Below are 21330 nucleotides of genomic sequence, written 5' to 3'. Positions count from 1 at the left end.
GGGTTGAGTGGGGATGCCCAGCTCGGACGCCAGGGTAACGTCCATAAGACTCATATCGGCTCCCGAGTCGATGAGTATCTGGAGAGACTTGGACTGGTCACCCCACAGCAGGGTGGCATGGGGGGGGGGGAGTAGGTGGAGAAGCAACATTATCCTTAAGAAACACCAGAGTACTCATTACTACCAATGAGCTAGGTTTCTTGAAGGGACAGGTAGACACATCATGACCGGCAGTACCGCAATTACAGACACCTCTGGGTGTAAAGTCTGCATCCGCGTTCAGCTGGAGACAGCCTAGCCCTGCCGAGCTGCATCGGCTCGGGAAAAGGCAAATCGGCAGTCTTCGGAGGCTCTTGGAGGAACTCGGGTAAACCTGGATTCCCTTGGGGACGAAGACGCCAGGGACTACTGGAGTTCATCAGATGCACGGTGGGATCCTTGAGTGAGCGATTGGAACCGCAATCATACCTCTTCTCCTTCCTATGTTCTCGCAGCCGAGATGCAATATGGCAGTCGTGCCAACATATCTCATCAGCCACCTGGTGGAAGGGACTTTGTGGATTTGAGGCTCTTTTCCCCTGTTGCCTCCATCATCCTCCAAATCCCACCAACATCAGCCGCCTCAGAGCGCAACTGGTCCTTGTTTGGGAACACACACACCAAAGCCCTCAACACGCTGACCAATACAAGGGTTGAATAATTGGTGGCATTCTGGGAAAATGTGAGGCTTTTTGAGCCTGACAATGAGCCATCATCAACAAGGTTGGAAAGTGACAGTGAAGATGAGGCCTCAGAGTCTGATGTTCAAGAGGTGGACATTGAGGAGGTCCAGGGAGAAGACATGGAAGCCTGAGAGGAAGACAATCAAAGCTTTAGTTTCTAGACTATAATTTTACAGATGCAATGGATCATTGGGGATCATTCAATGTTCCCTTTCTTTTGTTGTTCAGTGAAATCATCCCATGTGAAGAGTCAACTCATTTATTTAAAGTTAAATGTGTAACTAAATGTTTTTTTATTTTATTTCTATTGGAAGGATTTAATTATTTGCAATTATGTCTACTTATGATAAGGTAAAAGGTTTATGTTTCTGTCTCCATATGATATGGTAAATATATCCAATGTAAAAAAACATCTACATTTAAATGGTATTGATATGAATTTGGATATATTTCCGTTAATTCCCACGGAATGTTTCCACCTCTGTAGTTAATTGTAGTTAATTACCACGTTTTATGCATAATACTACGTAGAATATTGGCATGTTGGAAACTACAACTCCTTACTACATTGCACAGTTCAGTCGGGATCAAATTTATCTTAAGATAAGCGGTGCGATGGTGCATTGAGCTCACAGAAAAAGAAGAAGAAATGGAATTCTAATAATTGAACCAACATCATCTGACTCTATCTGACATTACTACTGTATGTGAATGTTGTGTTCAGTGCTTGACTTGGACTGAAATAGGTGCCCGTACTGTTTACATTTAGGTGCAGGAGATCCACAATACTTTTCAGATAATACTCTATAAGAGGAACAAGAGCTCAAGCTGTAGAACATTTCAGGTACTGGTACTCGGCTCCGGTGAGCTCCTGCCCAAGTCAAGCACTGGTTGTGTTAAAATATCCCTCTTGACTACAGATCCAATCAGCAGAGCCTGTCAGACCATGGCTAAGTGTGTGTAGGCTGTGACCGAAGGAGCCCAAGCTATAGAGGAGCCATCCATATGCTTAAGATCTGTTTTCCAGGTCATTCCTCTCTACATGTACAAGCTGTCTATCCAACTCACACAGACAGAAATAACTCTGAGGCCTACATACATCCATAGAAATGTTATTATATGCCATACAGTGTCATTGTAATAGATTCCAGCCTGTTCAACTGTCACTCAATGTCAATAAAACAAAGGAGATGATCGTGGACTTCAGGAAACAGCAGTGGGAGCAGCACCCTATCCACACAGCAGTGGAGAAGGTGGAAAGTTTACATTTTCTCGGTGTACACAGCACAGACAAACTGAAATGATCCACCCACACAGAGAATGTGGTGAAGAAGGCGCAACAGCGCCTCTTCAGCCTCCTTTTGGATTGTTTCCCAAAACCCTGACAAACTTTTACAGATGCACAATCGAGAACATCCTGTCGGGCTGTATCCAAGCCTGGTATGGCAACTGCACCGCCCTCAACTGCAAGGCTCTCCAGAGGGTGGTGCGGTCTGCACAACGCATCACTGGGGGCAAACTACCTGCCCTCCCTGACACCTACAGCACCCGATGTCACAGAAAGGCCAAAAAGATAATCAAGGACAACAACCCGAGCCACTGCCTGTTCACACCGCGTCTGTGTGCGTGGACCATTTCAGTTTGTCGGTCATATGTACACCGAGGAACTTAAAACTTCCCACCTTCTCCACTGCTGTCCCATCGATGTGGATCGGGGGGGATAGGGGGTAGCTCCTTTTTTTGTACCATATGAGAGTGAAATAGATTTCCTTCCAAAAAAAGTGTAATTAATTACGTTAAAAAGCAGTGTTTCTGTGTTGGAATTCAAACAACAGAAGGGTCTGGGCATATACCAGTCATAAAAATATTCATTAGAGTAAACCGCTGATTGGCCAGCTCATCCTCTTCAGGAGGAAAACATCCTCTATCATGAAATAACAAGCATTTTTGAAACGGTTGGTTTGACTTGCCTAGTTAAATAAAGGTTCAATAAAATTAAAATAAAATACAAGTTTGAGGTGGGTTTTTTAATGTGTTTTTAAAAATCCAATTTATGCTTTGGCCACATATGATTCAACAACATTATTTGGGTATGAGTTAACAAAATATGAACTTTTAAAAGTGAGAATTTCACTGGACAATTACTTGAATGTATTCTGTAAAGTCAATGCGATAGATAGAGTACCTATCCAATCCTCACTTATAAAAAAAATAGCTGTTAAACATCCGTAGACACATATTTATTATGCAGTAAAGTCATTCTTATAGATGCCTATTCCTCTCTCACTTTATACGCACGCTATACGCACAACTTCCATCCCTATACAGCAGTGGTTCTCAAACCTAGCCTCAGGACCCACAGCCGTTCCATCCATTTGATATATTCCAGAGCTAGCACACCTGATTTAACTTGTCAACTAATCACCAAGCCCCCGACTAATTGAATCAGGTGAGCTAGTTCAGAGCTACAACAACATTGTAAAGCGTCTGGGGGTCCCTTAGGAGGTTTGAGAACCAACTTCCTCATTCCTTATTGACCAAATGCAGTACAAGCACCTTTCAGTCTTCCAGCTGCATAGTTTATTTCCTGTATGTATATTACAGCTGTGAATTGTGTAAAGATTGTATTTTCCCCAATGACTACTGAGTATATGCTGCTTTGTAGATAATGTACACAATAAACTATTTAAGAAATCTATTTTTCTTCAGTAGTAATAAATGGTAAATCACAACATGTTCTTAATCTTTAGATAAAGCCTGCATAGAGACATTGGTCAGCACAATCTATCACAGTGGAATATCTTATGTGTCATTATTATTATAGCACAGTTTATACCAGTGATTACAAATATTTGTTTTACACTGTTGAAATAGGATCAAATGCACTAAATTGTAATGCCTTCATTAATGACGTGTTTATAGTCACACACCCACAAATGCATGTAGTATGGTCAAATTGAGCTGGTAACATGTGCCTTTCAAATCATTAAGGCAAGAAAGTAAAAAAAACAATAACTTTTAAATACTATCCTTGGGGAAAGAATACGACAAATATGGGATGTAAGGGCCTTAGGAGTATAGGGCCTTACACTGTGTTCCTAGAATGTTTAGCGTTCCAAGTGTTTAGTAGGAGATGGTCACGTGCTGCATCAGCATTGAGCAACAGTGTTGCAGCCAGAGTAGAGAACCATTCATAAAGAATGTGACATAAGCCCGTTGCCAGATAGGAATTTGACATGTGTTATATAAGAGTTTCTAAACCATGTTGATATAAGCAGGGACATTTCACTTATTTAAAAGTACATAACTATAGCTACTCTACCCTTCAATCAGCATTGCCATGCATGCAGTCGACAAGACATAACATTGTATTTCTTCCCTGCTGTAGCTTATACAAAGTTGAATTTCCAATATGGTAGAGAGGTTGTTGTTGGACTGTGGACTGTTGTCATGTCCCCGCAGTGCCTGTAGTGGTGCTGTGAGGAGTCTGCTGTGGACTAATCTAAAATCCTCAGCAGCTCCCACCTGCTAATGTTTGCTGTGGATAATCTACATTTACATGCATCAGTATTTTCAATGATATTGCATTCAGATAGGAGCATTATTAGTTACCTAAAATATCGAATATCGATGCACAAATAGGCGAGCTGGATGTAATAGGCACTTCTACTCTATCAGGAGCGAATACCTTACACACAGCCTATACAAATTGAAGGTAAGTGAAGCCTCGACTTCAATTTTTGGAGAGGCCGCTTATGGCGCAGAACTAGTCGGGACGACTTTGCTACTCGAGGCCCTAGGGTTACTAGGTCTGATAGGCCTTATCGTTTCATGTTAAATGTTTAACTTATGATCGTTATCTGTATCACACAACATATGATTATGATAGTTACGGAGTTGTTTTATTATATACATATATTCACAACGTTTCGTTATTCACCTAAATGTATTCATTTTCTTAAACAGAAAATGACCGGATGACTTGCGGGCAATATTTAGTTTAAGGCCTTTTTGAAAGAGCCTCTGTGCCTCTCCCTTTGTTTTCCTATTTTCCACAAATTAGGCGGTTTGATTATCGTGAAATCCTAATCTTAAGTACTTTTTATATTTTAAACTATTTCCAAATACACAAAAAAATTATTGTAAATTCCCCATCATATTTCATAGAAATCTTCAATGTCTTGATGTTTCCGTTTCCTGGCTACCGCTACTTGTGTTTTTAGCGTAGCTAGCTAATGTGCTAACTAGTTAGCTACCTATCACTAGACCGTAGCAGGCTAAAATTGCCATTTTTATAAGGTCGTTTTATTGTATGATGTTAATGTATACGTTAACCACATATCTACTTGTTGTCCAATGCCTATACTCTGTTTTCGGATTATTGCAAATTTGCCAGAATGTAGCTATTTAGTTAGCAAGGGAACAACCACACAAAATCTAGGTAGCTAACGTTAACTAGCTCGGGTTTGTTAACTTTACCTAACTAGGTTATCAATGCTAGCTAACGTTAGGTAGTAAGTAGGAAAATAACACTAACTATTTGTTTTGATAACTAGTAGGTACCTAGTTATGCAAATTTCATTGTTCTGTGTAGTCAGCTATTTATTTGCTAAACAAATACTCACTTGCACAGCTAACTCGTGATGTAAATTTGCTCAAGTCTGCACGTTTTCATGCATTTAGTTTAGCTAGTTAGCTATGCAATTCCTCCAGATTGAATCATAACGTTAGCTATAGAGCTAGCTAATAGCTATGTTTTTACGAGAGACACATGTAATTCAATGTTACGTGGACACACTAATGTATTACCCTCCGTTTGGCAAATTACATTGTGACAGTACTGTACAGTCCGTGTCTGTATCCTGCATTTGCATGTAACAGAAAACCTCAGTCTGACGCTGCATCCCGGTGCGCTTGTATTGACAGTAGCCACATGTTTGGGAAAGCGTACAGTCTAAATTCTAAACGTGAGGGTGCTAAGCCAGAAATGTCCCTTACATCATTGGATCAAAAACAAATTTAAGATGAAGTCATATGCCACAGAGGTGTATCTTGACATTTCCAATTTCACCCGTGATTTCTTAGAACATCTTCCTAATGTTTTAGTCATGTATGCATGTTTGTTTGAAACTTTTTTTTACACTAGTAGACTATTTTCTTTACCATATTCTTAATTAGTTGCCTGAATTGTGCATGTTAAGTTCTTTCTAGCAACAGTCAAACTATAGAGTCAGAGGAGCTGTAAATACTTATTTCAATCTGTACCCTTGGTCTGTTTTTGTCTTGTTTGCATATTCATGGCAGTCTCGGTGATTACTGTGCATAATGTAAGACTCATGGTTTTCCTTGCTTTCTCCCTCTCCCATCAGCTGATGTTCTCAAGGACCAGAGTCACGTGATGTATGAGGGCAAACACATCCACTTCTCGGAGGTGGACAATAAGCCATTGTGCTCATACAGCCCAAAGCTCTGCAAGCAGCGCAGGCTCAATGGCTATGCCTTCTGTATCCGTCATGTCCTGGAGGATAAGACCGCTCCCTTCAAGCAATGTGAATATGTGGCCAAGTACAACAGCCAACGATGCACCAACCCCATCCCCAAGTCTGAGGACCGCAGGTGGGTGTGGCGTTCCAGTAGAAGCTGTCCTCGCCACAGAAGACGTCAGGTCTTTGTGATTGATGTATCTGTCATAGTTGTGAAACAGCATGTTAAAGGTGTGTTTGTTCCACAGATACTGTAACAGCCACCTCCAAGTCCTTGGCTTTATCCCCAAGAAGGAGCGGAGGAAGAAACACAATGCGTTGGAGGAGATGCGCTCAACACCTCACCTGGAGTCAGTGGCTCTTAACATAACTGTGCCCTCGCTAGCTCTGAAGGCCTCCAATGGCCTGGACGAGCTGCCACCCTCTCCACCCTGCATCCGTCTGCTACCACTCCCAGATGGGGAGCTCTTGGACCCTTTTGCCTTCTACGAGGAGGACACTGATGGGGAAGAGGGCCCTCCTCGGAAGGGCTCCACCGTCAGGAAGAAACTACACAGTAGACTGGTGCTCAGCCAGAAACTCCAGCTCCCCCATCACGACAATGCCCTCCTCCAACCACCTCCGGAGCACTTTAGCCCCTCTCCTCTTACCTGTGTGCACCGCTCTTCGCCTCTCCATCCTCATCTTCCCTGTCAGCAGCAGACAGGACTCCTCCAGCCCTCCACTATACCTTCGTTTGTCCTCCCTGGACAGCTGCAGACAGGACTCCTCCAGCCCTCCACTATACCTTCGTTTGTCCTCCCTGGACAACTGCAGACAGGACTCCCCCAGCCCTCCACCATGCCCTCGTTTGTCCTCCCAGGACAGCTGCAGGGTTTATTATGTAAGCTAGCTCCACCTCAGATTCCCGCCTTTCTGCCTGTCGGACTGCCCCCCAACACAGCTCCCAGTCCGCTGCAGTCCTCCTGTCCCCCCCTCGGCAGGAAAGCTCTGTTCACTGCCACGCACTTGCCATCCAGTAGCTGGGACAGCACTCAGCGTCATTTGGTGGCCATGCGTCCGGCTGCCTTCTCACCTCCCCTTGCCTGCATGGCAAGGTTACAGCATCTGGTGCAGCTCTGCACCCAAAGACATCAGGAGCACGGAGACCTCTTCCATCATCTAGGTACCTCTCCTCCCTATTCACATGACATACTGTATTTTGCTTATTAGTTGAATGTCGTATTGGGTCTGTGTAAGACGAGATAAATAAAGATAATTTGACATTATATTGCTGAGACCAGCTGTACTAACAGGTTATCTTCTTTCAGGGTTGGACTGGTCTGAAGACAGTTCAGAGGATGATGAAGTGGAGGCAGAGAGAGTTCCACCCTATCACAATGCCTGGAGACTACAGGAAGGACACCTGCAGGATGTGTAAGTTTCTTACATACATAGTTATACTATCATGAAATCAAACATGGATTTGTTTTTGAATTGTTTATTTATTTATTTATTCCAGCTCAGATGAAGATGCTGGTGGCTCGCGGAGAACGCGGTTGGCTCGGCTGTGCTCATACCTCCAGGAGAAATACAAGCACCTGTGCAGGCAGGAGAGGGCTACCATGCGCCAGAAGAAATACCACTATGCCTTCCGCAAAGCCCTGCTGCACGCTGCCAGTAAAGACCCTGACTGTGCTGGCCAGTTGATTCAGAAGTTGCGCAAGGTCTCCCAGACCTCAAGGTAAACTAAATACTCAACACTGCTCAACACTCCCATTTGTGAAATTGAGCCCGACTAACCTTTATAGTCTCCTCCAATACCATGTCAATGGTAAATGTTTAAATTACTTAGATACTAAAGCTTTTCCTGGTTGTGATGTGAGTACATCCTAATTTGAGCACAGTTTCTTATTTAAATTGTATTTGTGTGTTTAAAAAAAATGTATTTCTATGTGTGTTGTATAAGAGGTTCCTGCTTAACTTACATTATTCATATCATGAAGTTAGTTGAGATCTCATTTCACCAGAACCATTTAAGTGTCTAGTAAATTGAGTGTCTGAATTTGCTATTGGCTAAAGAGGTAATTATTGTAGGACCCCTGCCACTAAATGAGATGATGAGCTATAACTGTTTATGGGAGAGTGCCAGTGGGGAAGAGAGGTAAGTAGGGATAGACCAGCGAAGATGATTATTTTATTCTTCGTCTTAATCTTTTTAGTCCTTGTTTTTACAATTTTAACTCTTTGCCATTTTAAGCCTTTTAATTTATTTTTTTTTCTAAACAAGAAACCTTTCCAGTTGTTTTAGTAAAACCCTTTTTTGCGTGACTGACATCGGCCAGCCCTCTCACGCTGGTAATGTGGTCAGTAATGATAGTTGTGTTGTGAAGAGCTGAGAGAGTGTTGACATGGTTGTGTCCTAAGCGTGGGCCTATCTTGTCTCTCTGCTCAGTGCGCCAGGGCAGCAGGAGACGGGAATCTGCACTGGAAGCACCAAGGGCCAGGCATGTAGCAGCCGAGCTCTACCCTTCACCAGACACTGCTTCCAGCGTATCCTTTTCACCAAACTCTTACATGACACACTGGAATGTTGGGACCAAACTGTCATTATTGCAGAATATGGCTTTACAACTTGTCCTAATAGAACTTAACAGACTCAAAGTATGGCTTCTGTTTTTGAGACATGACAGTTGTCCTCTTTTCCACTGGAGTGCTTCCTTCATGGTGTTTCTGCAGACATTCTGTTGAATCGCTCTCAGCAGCTCTTCTCCAGTTGCACAGCCAAATTTGCAGATGGACAACAGTGCTCCATTCCTGTGTTTGACATCACGCATCAGACACCGCTCTGTGAGGAGCATGCCAAAAAGATGGTCAGTACATTGGGAGTACCATTGTTATACATATGTATCTGCTCTGTATTACTATACTTACGGACACGTGTTTTTTTTCTTCCTACAGGACAATTTCCTGCGTGGAGACGGTAACCGAAGGGTGCAGCACCAGCAGCAGCGAAAGCCGCGTAAGAAGACCAAACCACCTGCACTCACCAAGAAACACAAGAAGAAGAGGAGGAGAGGGCCGTGGCGGCCCCAGAAGCCCATCCCGCCGGCGCTACCCCAGGGGAACCTGGGAATGCCTTCCTCCTCCAGCCTGACCATGCCCACCCAGGCCAACATCAGGTCTGTCCCAGAACCATCTGGTCTCTCATTGGGTCTGAAATGGAACCCAAGTCCCTATATAGGTTTAGGCTACGGCAATGATACTAGAATTTCCCCTGTACCTATCATGAGGTTGCTACAATCTAACCTATGAATTCAAGGTTACAACGTAGGTGCACACAGGACAGAGACAAATTTGAGTAATCAAGGTGAAAGTGACACTCGTTCAATACCGCCTTGCACGCTCTTGCCTGCATCTAGCTGATCTAGGGTCTAGTCATTAGTCCAACAATTCTAAACATGTGTTTCTATTGGACAAATTCAGGGATGTTTATCCCCATTCTGTTTGTGAAACGTTTTTCAACAGAATCGCCAGAATGAATGCACCACTGATCACCTGCAAACACAGTTCACATTCATAGCAGCCACATACAAACTATTTGATCACTTTCCTCCTCGCTTCTACGCACTCTCTTCATCTCACCTTTTCCCTTCGCTTGTGGACTGAAGAGCACAACCGTCTGTGACCAGGCGGAAAAAAAACTTTCCAAGCTAAACCTTCAAACCATTAACTGCTACACACAGCCGACATCGTTTTCACCATATTAGCTAACGCCAGAGTCAAATCAAATGAAATGTTATTTGTCACATGCGTCAAATACAACAGGTGTACAACCACGAAATGCTTACTTTTAAAAGCCCTTAACTAAAAATGCAGTTAAGGAAATAATGACGAAATAAAATAGTAATAAAATAAAATAATATATAATAAATACAATAACTAAATAAAATAACAATAACGAGGCTATATACAGGGGGTACCGGTACCGAGTCAATGTGCGGGGGGTACAGGTTAGTGAAGGTAATTAAGGTAATATGTACATGTAGGTAGGGGTAAAGTGACTGCCTAGATAATAAACAGAGAGTAGCAGCTATGTTTAAAAAGGGGGGGGTCAATGCAAATAGTCTGGGTGGCCATTTGATTAGCTGTTCAGCAGTCTTATGGCTTGGGTGTAAAAGCTGTTCAGAAGGCTTTTGGTGTAGAGGTTTTTTTTCTCCTCTCTTGTTGCACATGTAGAAATGAGGTAAGCAGATTTAAGTTTCCCTGCATTAAAGTCCCCGGCTACTAGGAGCGCCGCCTCTGGATGAGCATTTTTGCTTATGGCCGTATACAGCTCACTGAGTGCTGTTTTAGTGCATCGGTTTGTGGTGGTAAATAGACAGCTACGAAAAATATAGATAAACTCTCTTGGGAAATAGTGTGGTCTACAGCTTATCATGAAATACCTCAGGCGAGCAAAACCTTGAGACCAGCTGTTATTGACAAGTAGACACAGATCTTCACGCCTTATCTTATCAGAGGCAGCTGTTCGGTCTTGCTGACGCACGAAAACCAGCCAGCTGTATATGTTGTTCAGCCACGACTCTGTGAAACATAAGATAATACTGTTTTTAATGTCCCGTTGGTAGGATAGTTTTGAACGGAGCTCATCCAGTTTATTCTCCAATGATTGCACATTGGCCAATAAGACGGATGGTAGAGGCGGGTTACCCACTCGCCAACAAATTCTCATAAGGCACCCGGACCTGCGTCTTCTCTTCAAGAGAATGACAGGGTATCTGGAGTAAATCATTTGCGTCTGACTTGTTAAAGAAATTAAAAATTTGTTCAGTGCGAGGTGCGTAATCACTGCTCTGATATCCAGAAGCTCTTTTCGGTCATGAGATTATTTACAAAATAAGTTACAAATTAAGCGAAACCCCCCCACAAAATAGCACAATTGGTAAGGAGCCTGTAAAACCTCAGCCATCTCCTCCGGCGCCATCAACATAGTTCTAGAAAACTATCATGCAGTACAGTGTACAGCGAGCAGTTTAGCAATTACATCGGTGGGCCCCGGTGGCAATAAATTTAATTAAACCTTGACTTGAAAGAGTTCGCGTTGGATAGCCATGGCCAACTAGCTAACATAACATCCCTCTCTGTTTGAGCTGAGTGTTTGAGTTGGCTAAACTAGCTAGCGGTGAAAGTGAAAAAAAAGACAAAATATAGCTAGCTCTCTCTCGCTTCTCCTTCATTTTGAAAAATACATTTTTTCAAAACTGTTAAACTTTCTTTCTCTTTTTGAGTCAACTACTCACCACATTTTATACACTGCAGTGCTAGCTAGCTGTATCTTATGCTTTCAGTACTAGATTCATTCTCTGATCTTATGATTGGGTGTACTTGTCAGTTCATGCTGCAAGAGCTCCGATAGACTGGAGGACATCCTCTGGAAGTTATCATAATTACTGTGTAAGGTTATGGAAGGAGGTGAGAATCATTAGCCTCCTAGGTTTTGTATTGAAGTCGATGTACCCAGAGGAGGATGGAAACGAGCTGTCCTCCGGCTACACCATGATGCTACCCTAGAGGGTGTTGGGCTACTGTAAAACTTTGCAAAACAGTTTTAATAAATTATTTGGTGACGTGATTATATTTATTATAGTTTCATCTAAAAAGGATAACTTTTGAACATTTTAACTTTACATTTTTCTGAAGGATGGTCCTCCCCTTCCTCTGAGGAACCTCCGCTGCTATGAACATATTGTTCCAGACACTAGGAGTGTGTGTTGTGCATGAACAGTCCTTATGTACTTGCTGAATTTTCTTCTCCCTTGATGGCAGGAGTCCCTCGACGCCTGAACTGAGCACCGATGAACTTCCCGATGACATCACCAATGACATGTCAGACATTCCAAACGACCTCGAGCTGAACCAGGAGGATTTCTCGGACGTGTTACCCAGGCTCCCCGATGACCTTCAGGACTTTGACTTGTTTGAAGGTACTTCTTTTTTATTTATTTTTTGCTCATTGTTGTCATGGATTTCACCACTCTAGCCACTCTACTTTCCAAAAAGGGGTAGTTTTAGCTTGTGTGTGTGACATCAGCTATTTTTATCTTTACAAAAAATTGAACAGGTTTGTCTGAATATTATTGAATAAGCTGAAGGCTCAAGTATTTACTTAAACATTTCTTCCTGCTCTCTGAGAAAGGGGGATGGTTGGTAGATTCCTACGGTGTGGGTAAGAGATATTGTGTATATCCTCAGGTAAGAATGGGGAGCTGCTTCCCACCACAGAGGAGGCAGAGGAGCTGGTGCGTGCACTACAGGCTGGGCTGATGGGCTCCTACCCAGACTCCCTGGTGTGCCTGACCTCCATGGCGGATATGGCGCAGGCAGATGGCGTGGACCACCGGGCCATGGCAGCAGTGTTCCCTGGGCCAGGGGTCCAGCCGGGGGGGATGGGGGACCTGCTCAACGGCCGCATCCCCGTAGAGAACTTCTCCAATCTGGAGCTGGAGGACAACCTGCTGCACTCTGCTGGTGGCCACTTCTCCCCCTCGGTGTCTCCTCAGCAGCCCCCTGCCCAGGGCCAGACTCTTCCCTCGGGACCCAGCCTCACCTCCTCCACCCGCACAGTCCCCCGGACACACCCGCCCCACATCTTGGCCAAGCCGGAGGCGCCCACATCGTCTCCGCAGGGCAGTCATTACTGCAGCGAGCATGTACCATCCCCCTACAACGACCACATGTCCTCTACCCACGCCACCTCCTTTCAGACTGACTCTCCTCTCCTGCTGGAGGTACCAAGTACCCCACGCTCCTCCTGGAACAACCTCCCCCTGGCCCTCACTGACCCCACACAGTTCGGCAACCTCATCAGACCAGAGGGTCACCTCGTATCCACCTCTCTGTCCACTCCCCCCTCCTCCCACTCTGTGACCCTACAGCCCATGGCTGCCCTCTCAGCGTTGCCCCAGAGCGGCTTGACGGGCTTGACTGCGCTCCCCGCCCCCTCGCCACCACACGACCTCTTGATTTCCACCCTTCCCAAGCAGCAGCTCCCTCAGTTCAGTGCTGCCTTCGGCCACCAACTGGCCTCCCACAGTGGCATCCCCAAGGACGTGCAGCCCAGTCACAGCTCCACAGCGCCCCCCACTGGCTTCTCCATAGCTAGTGCCACCGCTGCAAGTGCCAACAGTGCAACGCCCCCCTTTCCACACAGTAACTAGAGCAAGCCGTGCACAGTACAATGGCTGTAGGTCAAACCGTGGACTCTAGAAACGTATATTCACCCAGTGTCCATTCATTTCCCTTCTGCTTCAAGTGTGCAATGTGGTAACGGACCTAACGCTTCACTGTTCTATTGGAATTTGCACAACCTCAGATATTCCTTAACCGTGTAATGATTTGGTGGTAATATAGCCAGTTGGCCACCTGAAAGGGTCCAGTGGTTTGATGTAAACGCAGCTCCAGAGTTTCGCCAGCAGGGGGCAGAGAGTGTGTGTGTGTGTGTGTGTGGAGGGAGGTGGTTCAGTAGAAACATCAAATGCTATTTTGTCACATGCTTGGTAAACAACAGGTGTCGACTAACAGTGAAATGCTTACTTACGAGTCCTTTTCCAACAATGCGGAGTTCAAGATACAATAGAAATAGTGACACGAGGAATACATGGATTGATGTGGGGGAACATTGAAGGACGGACTTTAGGAGAGATTATTTATATCATAGTGAAAACAACAGTGCTAGAGAATACGGAGACAAAGCGTCAATCAATGGTCAATTAAAAAAATAAAATAATAATATTGCCAGTTTATTCGTGTCTGACATACATCAACAACACTCCCCTGTGTATTATTTGGACAGTGAAGCTAAAACTTTTAATTTGGCTCTATACTCCAGCATTTTGTATTTGAGATTAAATTAGAGAAAAAAAGCACTATGTATCTAGACCCTGATTTTGAATGTGTCATATAAGTATTTGGACTAATTCACTTGTGTATTAAAGTAGTCAAGTTTAGTATTTGGTCACAGTTTCCTAGCACAGCTTGTGACTCTGCAAACTGGCGGCATTTTAGTTTGTTTTGTTGATGTTTCCCCATAGAAATGAAAAGTACATATTGTATAGTCACTTAAATATAAAAAAAAAATATATATAGAATGTTTCTAAACACTTCTACAATAATGTGGATACTACCATGATTATGAATAATCATGAATGAGTCCGAGGCACAAAGTTTATACTCCCAGGACATGCATTAGCATTTTATATCATACCCCCAAGACATGATAACCCCTCTCCATTACCATGTTAGCATTTTTTGGTGTGCGTATGATATTTATGCCTCTAACTTTCTCACTCATTATTCATGGTATTTTATCTTTATTATTAACTAGGCAAGTCAGTTAAGAACAAATTCTAATTTACAATGACTGCCTCGGAACAGTGGGTTAACTGCCTGTTCAGGGGCAGAATGACAGATTTGTACCTTGTCAGCTCGGGGATATGAACTTGCAACCTCTTGGTTACTAGTCCAACACTCTAACCACTAGGCTACGCTGCCGCCTCCACATTTAATGTAGAAGTGTTCAGAAACACAAGTCACTCCAAAATGACACTGCATTATTTACCATTTTAATATTAATGGGGCACAGAATATTCTGAAATGCAAATTTTAAATGCATCCAACAACTTTGTAGAGTCACAAGGTTGATGTAATCATTGCGTGCTAGGTTACACCTTTTGACTACTTTAATACACAAGGGGATTTTTCCAGATACTTATGAGGGGCACTAGATGCATTGTGTTTTAATTTCTAAACGGTAAAACAGATGTGTATGAATGTATCCTCAGATTAAAGGTGACATTCTGTTGCCTCATAATGTGACATTCTGTTGCCTCATAATGTGACATTCTGTTGCCTCATAATGTGACATTCTGTTGCCTCATAAGGTGACATTCTGTTGCCTCATACGAAACAGTCGATCTCAAATACAAAATGCTGGAGTATAGAGCCAAATTAAACGTTTTCTCTTCACTGTCCAAATAAATACGTAGGGTAGTGTATCCTGCCTGCCTTGCTATGGTCATTGCATGGGTTCATCTGTTCCATTCACCTTTTTGAAAGAGATTCTAAGGTAGGTCCATTGTGAAGCAACAGAGGAAATAGCTCCGCCATCTTACCATGATGTCGTCCTGTCCTCCATCACTTAACAGAGAATTTGGCCAAACCACTTTTAAACAGCGTTTTATTTTTAATTTATTGTGTATATATTTGCTCTATTATTGGGTCACTCAGAAACGTAAAAGATCTATTGACCTCACCGTTGTGGGACTCCTTATGGGTGACCTATTAGCCACTTGAAGGTAAATTGTGTTACTTTAAGCAATAAGCACATTGACACACACTCTTGTTACAGTATTGAATTGGTCTCCACTTTATGTATCTCCACTATGTAATCCAAACCGATGTGGACCAGATATGTTTGGGCCTGTGTAACTCTGTGTGTGACATAAACCGTTTGTTCTAAATCAAGTCTGAACTGTCTGAGTAGAGAGAGACTGTAACTGACCATTGAACAGGATGCTTCTCTTAGGTCATACTGAGTAGTTATTGCAAGGGGCCAAATCCATGGGCTCGGGTGTCCACAACTCTCCATGGTGCTCTTACTATATAATGGCATTTTAAAAGGACATTCAAGGATATGGTCCCATCTAGATAGAAACTACTTAAGGAACCAGGGGGGGGTATACACTGAGTATACCAAACAGTAGGACACCTTCCAAATATTGAGTTGCCCCCCCCCCTCTCTCTCTTAACTCTCAGAATGGCCTCAATTTGTCGGGGCATGGACTCTACAAGGTGTCAAGCGTTCCACAGGGATGCTGGCCCTTGTTTGATGTCCTTTCGATGGTGGACCATTCTTGATACACGAGAAGCTGAGCATGAACCCAGCAGTGCTTCAGTCGACTCAAACCGGTGCGCCTGGTACCTACTACCATAACCCCGTTCAAATACACTTACGTCTTGCCCATTCACCCTCGGATTGTGTACGTACGTGTGCCATTCAATGTCTCAATTGTTTTGAGGCTTAAAAATCCCGTAACCGGTCTCCACCCCTTCATCTACACTGATTTGAAGTTGATTTAACATTTACATTACATTTACATTAAGGGATCATAGCTTTCACATGGTCAGTCTGTCATGGAAAGAGCATGACAGACTGTTTTGTCCGCTCTGTAACTCCCCCTAGTAAAGGACCAGCAAGTCATCTTTCACTCGTCTAGCCGTGTATATGGATACGTAGGATGGGTTTATGGACATGTGAAATGATGCCCCCTTCTTTTAGCATCTTATCTGTTTTGTGTGGTAGTGTGACACCATTGGTGTAAACTGGTGCAAATGAGCATTTCTGAGGTATAGATAGCACTGTCTGTTGTACTAAATAAATACATATTCTCAGGTGCATTAAGGTTAATGAAGCATGGGTCTCAATGTTAACTGTTAAGGAATGAGGATGGAATTAACCAGACAACTCTGCCCTGTCTGGTTTTAAACTCTACAGTAGTAAATCATGGATTTTTTTTTTTTTTTTTAGAAACGTAGAAACGGAAAGACTACTCATTGTTAAGTATTAGATATATTTATAGGGTAGAGGTCTCTACAGTTTAGGTTTTATTGTGAGTTAATGAGTGGCAATGGATTTAAAAATGAAGTCAGTCTTTTGTGATGCACTTGATGGAAACTTTTTGTGGAACACCCCTTGTTTTAATGGCTATCAAAACTCTTGTAGTTTCTCTTCAAAGTGAAATTATCGATTGTTTGTGTACATTGTCATTTTGCTAACCAAACTGGCAAAATGTCTAATGTGAGACAGTATTTTTGATAGCTATTAAACTATGGCAAGTAGTTGCTGCTGAGAGAATGGAGTTGCATGGCGAGACAACTTTACAGCTGAGTGCAAGGCCACAACATTTCTCCCTTATTGTGATTAGCAGATCTCTTGGTAGCAGTAAATCCAGCCATAACATTATTTTTTCTCGCAAGTATATATATATATATATATATATATATATATACTGCACATAACAGCACCCATAGTCATTTTGGATTTGGAACACACCCCTGACCTGCTCTAAACAGCACTGTGGGAGGCCAGATACTCCCAGTAAGCATCGTGCCTTTTGTCATGATACGAAAAACTAACAGCTGCCATTAACTGCACACACACTGCTTAGAACCGAGCAGGCCCCACTTCCAACTGTGAGCAGGCCTAGTTATTTCAAAGAGACAGACATTACCAGAGCAGATGCTTCAAGTTTCAGTTTCTTTTTTGCTTGACCACAGCATTGTTCCTAGATGTACAGCCCCTAGGAAATAGGTGGGCTGGAATGTTTTCTTGAATTTTCGCAAGCAAGGCGACACTGCTGTATTCACAAAGCATGAGATTAGATTCATTGCAGTTTGACTCCTCACCAACCATATAGAACAAACTAAGCAGGGCTCTGTAGGCACTTGTAACTGCTTGAAATCTGAGAGATGGCTGACAAATTCCTATACTCATTGAATGTACTGTATTACTGTTTTTAAAGATGATAGGATGAGCTAATAATAATCTAGTCACCTTTTGTTATCGGTCCTTGTATAATTTGTCTAAGGTATTTTTTTTTGTATACAAAGGTTTACATTTTTATGTATATTTTTCTTGTGTACAAATTATGGAATATGTGTATAAACACTGTATGGAATGTGTATATAGTGTGATAAAATGTGATCTTTTGTTTTTGGATGTATAATAAAAACTTGCTGTGAGGTATTTGCTGTCATGGGTTGTCAGTTTTTATTTATAGATCCACAATTCTGACAATAATACCCCCGTACGTACGTACGTAAATGGCACGTTCTAATCAAGTCAGAATACAGTGTCTCTGTCGACACACCTTTTATTTCTTAGATCTCCACACCGAAGAAAAAAAATAGCATGCTATTCTTGTGCGCAAATTCAGGGTCAGAATAGAGAAAAGTGAGAAAAAAAAGGGAAAAATTCCACCACCTTTACGTGAGAGGAAACCATTTGGTTATTTTTTAAATTTATTTTCCCTTTATTTAACTCGGCAAGTCAGTAAAGAAGAAATTCTTATTTTGAACTGCCTGTTCAGGGGCAGAACGACAGATTTGTACCTTGTCAGCCTGGGGATTCGAGCTTGCAACCTTTGCTGGCCCAACACGCAAACCATCCCTGGAGATGAAAGTGAAGCCAGCCATATGGAAGAAAACCGAAAATCACGTAGGATTTTTAATGATTTTATTTGCAAATTATTGTGGAAAATAAGTATTTGGTCACCTAGAAACAAACAAGATTTCTGGCTCTCACAGACCTGTAACTTCTTTAAGAGGCTCCTCTGTCCTCCACTCGTTACCTGTATTAATGGCACCTGTTTGAACTTGTTATCAGTATAAAATACACCTGTCCACAACCTCAAACAGTCACACTCCAAACTCCACTATGGCCAAGACCAAAGAGCTGTCAAAGGACACCAGAAACAAAATTGTAGCCATGCACCAGACTGGTAAGACTGAATCTGCAATAGTTAAGCAGCTTGGTTTGAAGAAATCAACTGTGGGAGCAATTATTAGGAAATGGAAGACATACAAGACCACTGATAATCTCCCGCGATCTGGGGCTCCACGCAAGATTTCACACCGTGGGGTCAAAATGATCACAAGAACCACACGGGGGGACTGAGTGAATGACCTGCAGAGAGCTGGGACCAAAGTAACTAAGCCTACCACCAGTAACAGCAAGGGACTCAAATCCTGCAGTGCCAGATGTGTCCAGGCCCATCTGAAGTTTGCTAGAGAGCATTTGGATGATCCAGAAGAAGATTGGGAGAATGTCATATTGTCAGATGAAACCAAAATATAACTTTTTGGTAAAAACTCAACTCGTCATGTTTGGAGGACAAAGAATGCTGAGTTGCATCCAAAGAACACCATACCTACTGTGAAGCTTGGGGGTGGAAACATGCTTTGGGGCTGTTTTTCTGCAAAGTGACCAGGACGACTGATCCGTGTAAAGGAAAGAATGAATGGGGCCATGTATCATGAGATTTTGAGTGAAAACCTCCTTCCATCTGCAAGGGCGTTGAAGATGAAACGTGGCTGGGTCTTTCAGCATGACAATGATCCCAAACACAAACAAATTCAGTAAAAATCCTACAATGTGATTTTCTGGATTTTTTCCCCTCATTTTGTCTGTCATAGTTGAAGTGTACCTATGATGAAAATTACAGGCCTCTCTCATCTTTTTAAGTGGGAGAACTTGCACAATTGGTGGCTGACTAAATACTTTTTTGCCCCACTGTACATAGCTATGCCTTCAATTTGCGTTTATGAAATTTTGACAACCAAGCTATTGGTTTCTGTAGGTCTGAACCTGCCGAATTGGTGTATGCGCTATAGAATGTTCAATATTCTAGGCTTTTCTACGTTTTATTTTACAATGTGTATCATGATAAATATTAGCCACCATAGGAAGCCATTGTCAGTAATACTCACATACATGTATAACTGTCACTTTAGTGTTAGTTTTGTTCCATTTGTAGTTTACATTTAGCATCATTCCATTCCGTTTACCTTTCTTTCCTCTGTCACGTCCGTGTAAATTGTTCCTGGGTGTCGTTAGTGGATCATGTTAGGCTAACGTTGTGTAATAAATTCGGGACATGTCCTATAAATCTACCATCTAATCATTATGGCACTCAGACCAAACGGTTAAACATGGAACATGATTAGTGAGAATTAGAGCACCCAATTGTACACAATTTCTAATATTTAATGGATTGAATTTGAATATGACAATTTATTTTTATTTTATTTAACCAGGTAAGCTAGTTGAGAACAAGGATTTTAGGTTGAATCAAACCAGTTTTTTTATTCAATATATTTTAGTGCGCAAAGGTTCTCCAAACCTGTTTGTGATTCATACATAATTTCCTATCCCTGAAATTTGCCCAAAATAATCCATCAAATCTGACTATTTGAAATCTACCAGTTGGTGTTGAAACGGAGACAAATATGCATATATTTAGCTTCCTTTCATTTATCCCTATTTTCTGAACCCGTTCTCTCGATGTAGTCTAGTCTGTAGACAAAATTCCAATTAAAGGTAAATAGTATTTAAAGGGATGGTTTAAGTGTACTGAAACCCCTATTGAATGGCAGCTCCACGAGAAAATCTGTTGGGTTTTCAGCGGTTGAATTACATTTATTTAGCACGTGCAAGGGAGCTATGACTGCAAAGCCAGTTACGCACCTTCATAAAGTAACTCGGAATACCAACTACTGAGAAGTGTGTAGGTAAAGCATAATTTCACAAAGGCATGCCTTCGGTGATGAGTAAACTAACTTTAGGGCCTTTTTGCCCCTCACCCTGTCAAGGAAGCTAACATCTCGGATGGAACCGCATGAGAACATAACTAAATGCACAGTACTGACCAAACAACCAGCTGCCTAATGGAAGGTTTTTCATTAATGGATTTTTTTTTTTAATGAGAACTTTGTGAATTTACATCAGGATCGGATGACATACCCAAATCTAACTGCATGTAGCTCAGGACCTGAAGCAAGGACATGCATATTCTTGATACCATTTGAAAGGAAACACTGAAGTCGGTGGACATGTGAAATTAATGTAGGTGAATATAACATTAGATCTGGTCAAAGATAATCCAAGGGGAAAAAAAACATGCACTTTTTTGTTCCATCTTTTTTAAATGCAAGAGAAAGTTCAAGGTATTATTCCAGGTTCGTCGCAATATCGATTTTGGCCACTAGATGGAAGCAGTGTGTGCAGCATTTTAGACTGATCCAATGAACCATTTAATTTCAAAATGTTGCCCAAATGTGCCTAATTGGTTTATTGACACATTTTCAAGTTCATAACTGTGCACTCTCAAACAATAGCATGGTATTATTTCACTGTAATAGCTACTCCAAATTGGACAGTGCAGTTTGCTTAAATTATTAATCTTTCTGCCCATATCAGATATGTCTATGTCCTGGGAAATGTTCTTGTTACTTACAACGTCATGCTAATCATATTAGTCTACGTGAACTCAACCATCTCGCCAGGACACTGATCCTGTAGAGGTTTT

The 21330-nt window shown here is 42.3% G+C and overlaps 1 protein-coding gene across 1 annotated transcript; it reads left to right on the top strand.

Annotated features, from left to right (window-relative positions):
* Positions 1–3866: 3866 nt before the first annotated feature.
* Positions 3867–17990, top strand: LOC118386405 (INO80 complex subunit D-like). The gene is made up of 10 exons (XM_035774137.2): positions 3867–4437; positions 6092–6338; positions 6454–7370; positions 7516–7621; positions 7707–7928; positions 8640–8737; positions 8924–9057; positions 9146–9366; positions 12014–12171; positions 12440–17990. Exons 2-10 carry the CDS (start codon positions 6121–6123, stop codon positions 13402–13404), a joined length of 3039 nt encoding a protein of 1012 aa, XP_035630030.1. The 5' UTR covers positions 3867–4437; positions 6092–6120; the 3' UTR covers positions 13405–17990.
* Positions 17991–21330: the final 3340 nt, after the last annotated feature.

The sequence above is a fragment of the Oncorhynchus keta genome, chromosome 7 (genome assembly GCF_023373465.1).
Source record: "Oncorhynchus keta strain PuntledgeMale-10-30-2019 chromosome 7, Oket_V2, whole genome shotgun sequence".
In the NCBI taxonomy this organism is placed as follows: Eukaryota; Metazoa; Chordata; class Actinopteri; order Salmoniformes; family Salmonidae; genus Oncorhynchus; species Oncorhynchus keta.
The sequence above is the reverse complement of the archived record's forward strand: the minus strand, read 5'-3'. Positions and strand labels throughout refer to the sequence as shown.

Bases quoted from the DNA above. Each gene is read 5' to 3' on its own strand.
- LOC118386405 (XM_035774137.2), top strand. From the start codon at position 6,121: ATGTATGAGGGCAAACACATCCACTTCTCGGAGGTGGACAATAAGCCA. The intron at 7,371-7,515 runs GTACCTCTCCTC...ATCTTCTTTCAG, and splicing joins AGACCTCTTCCATCATCTAG to GGTTGGACTGGTCTGAAGAC. The intron at 9,367-12,013 runs GTCTGTCCCAGA...CCTTGATGGCAG, and splicing joins CCCACCCAGGCCAACATCAG to GAGTCCCTCGACGCCTGAAC.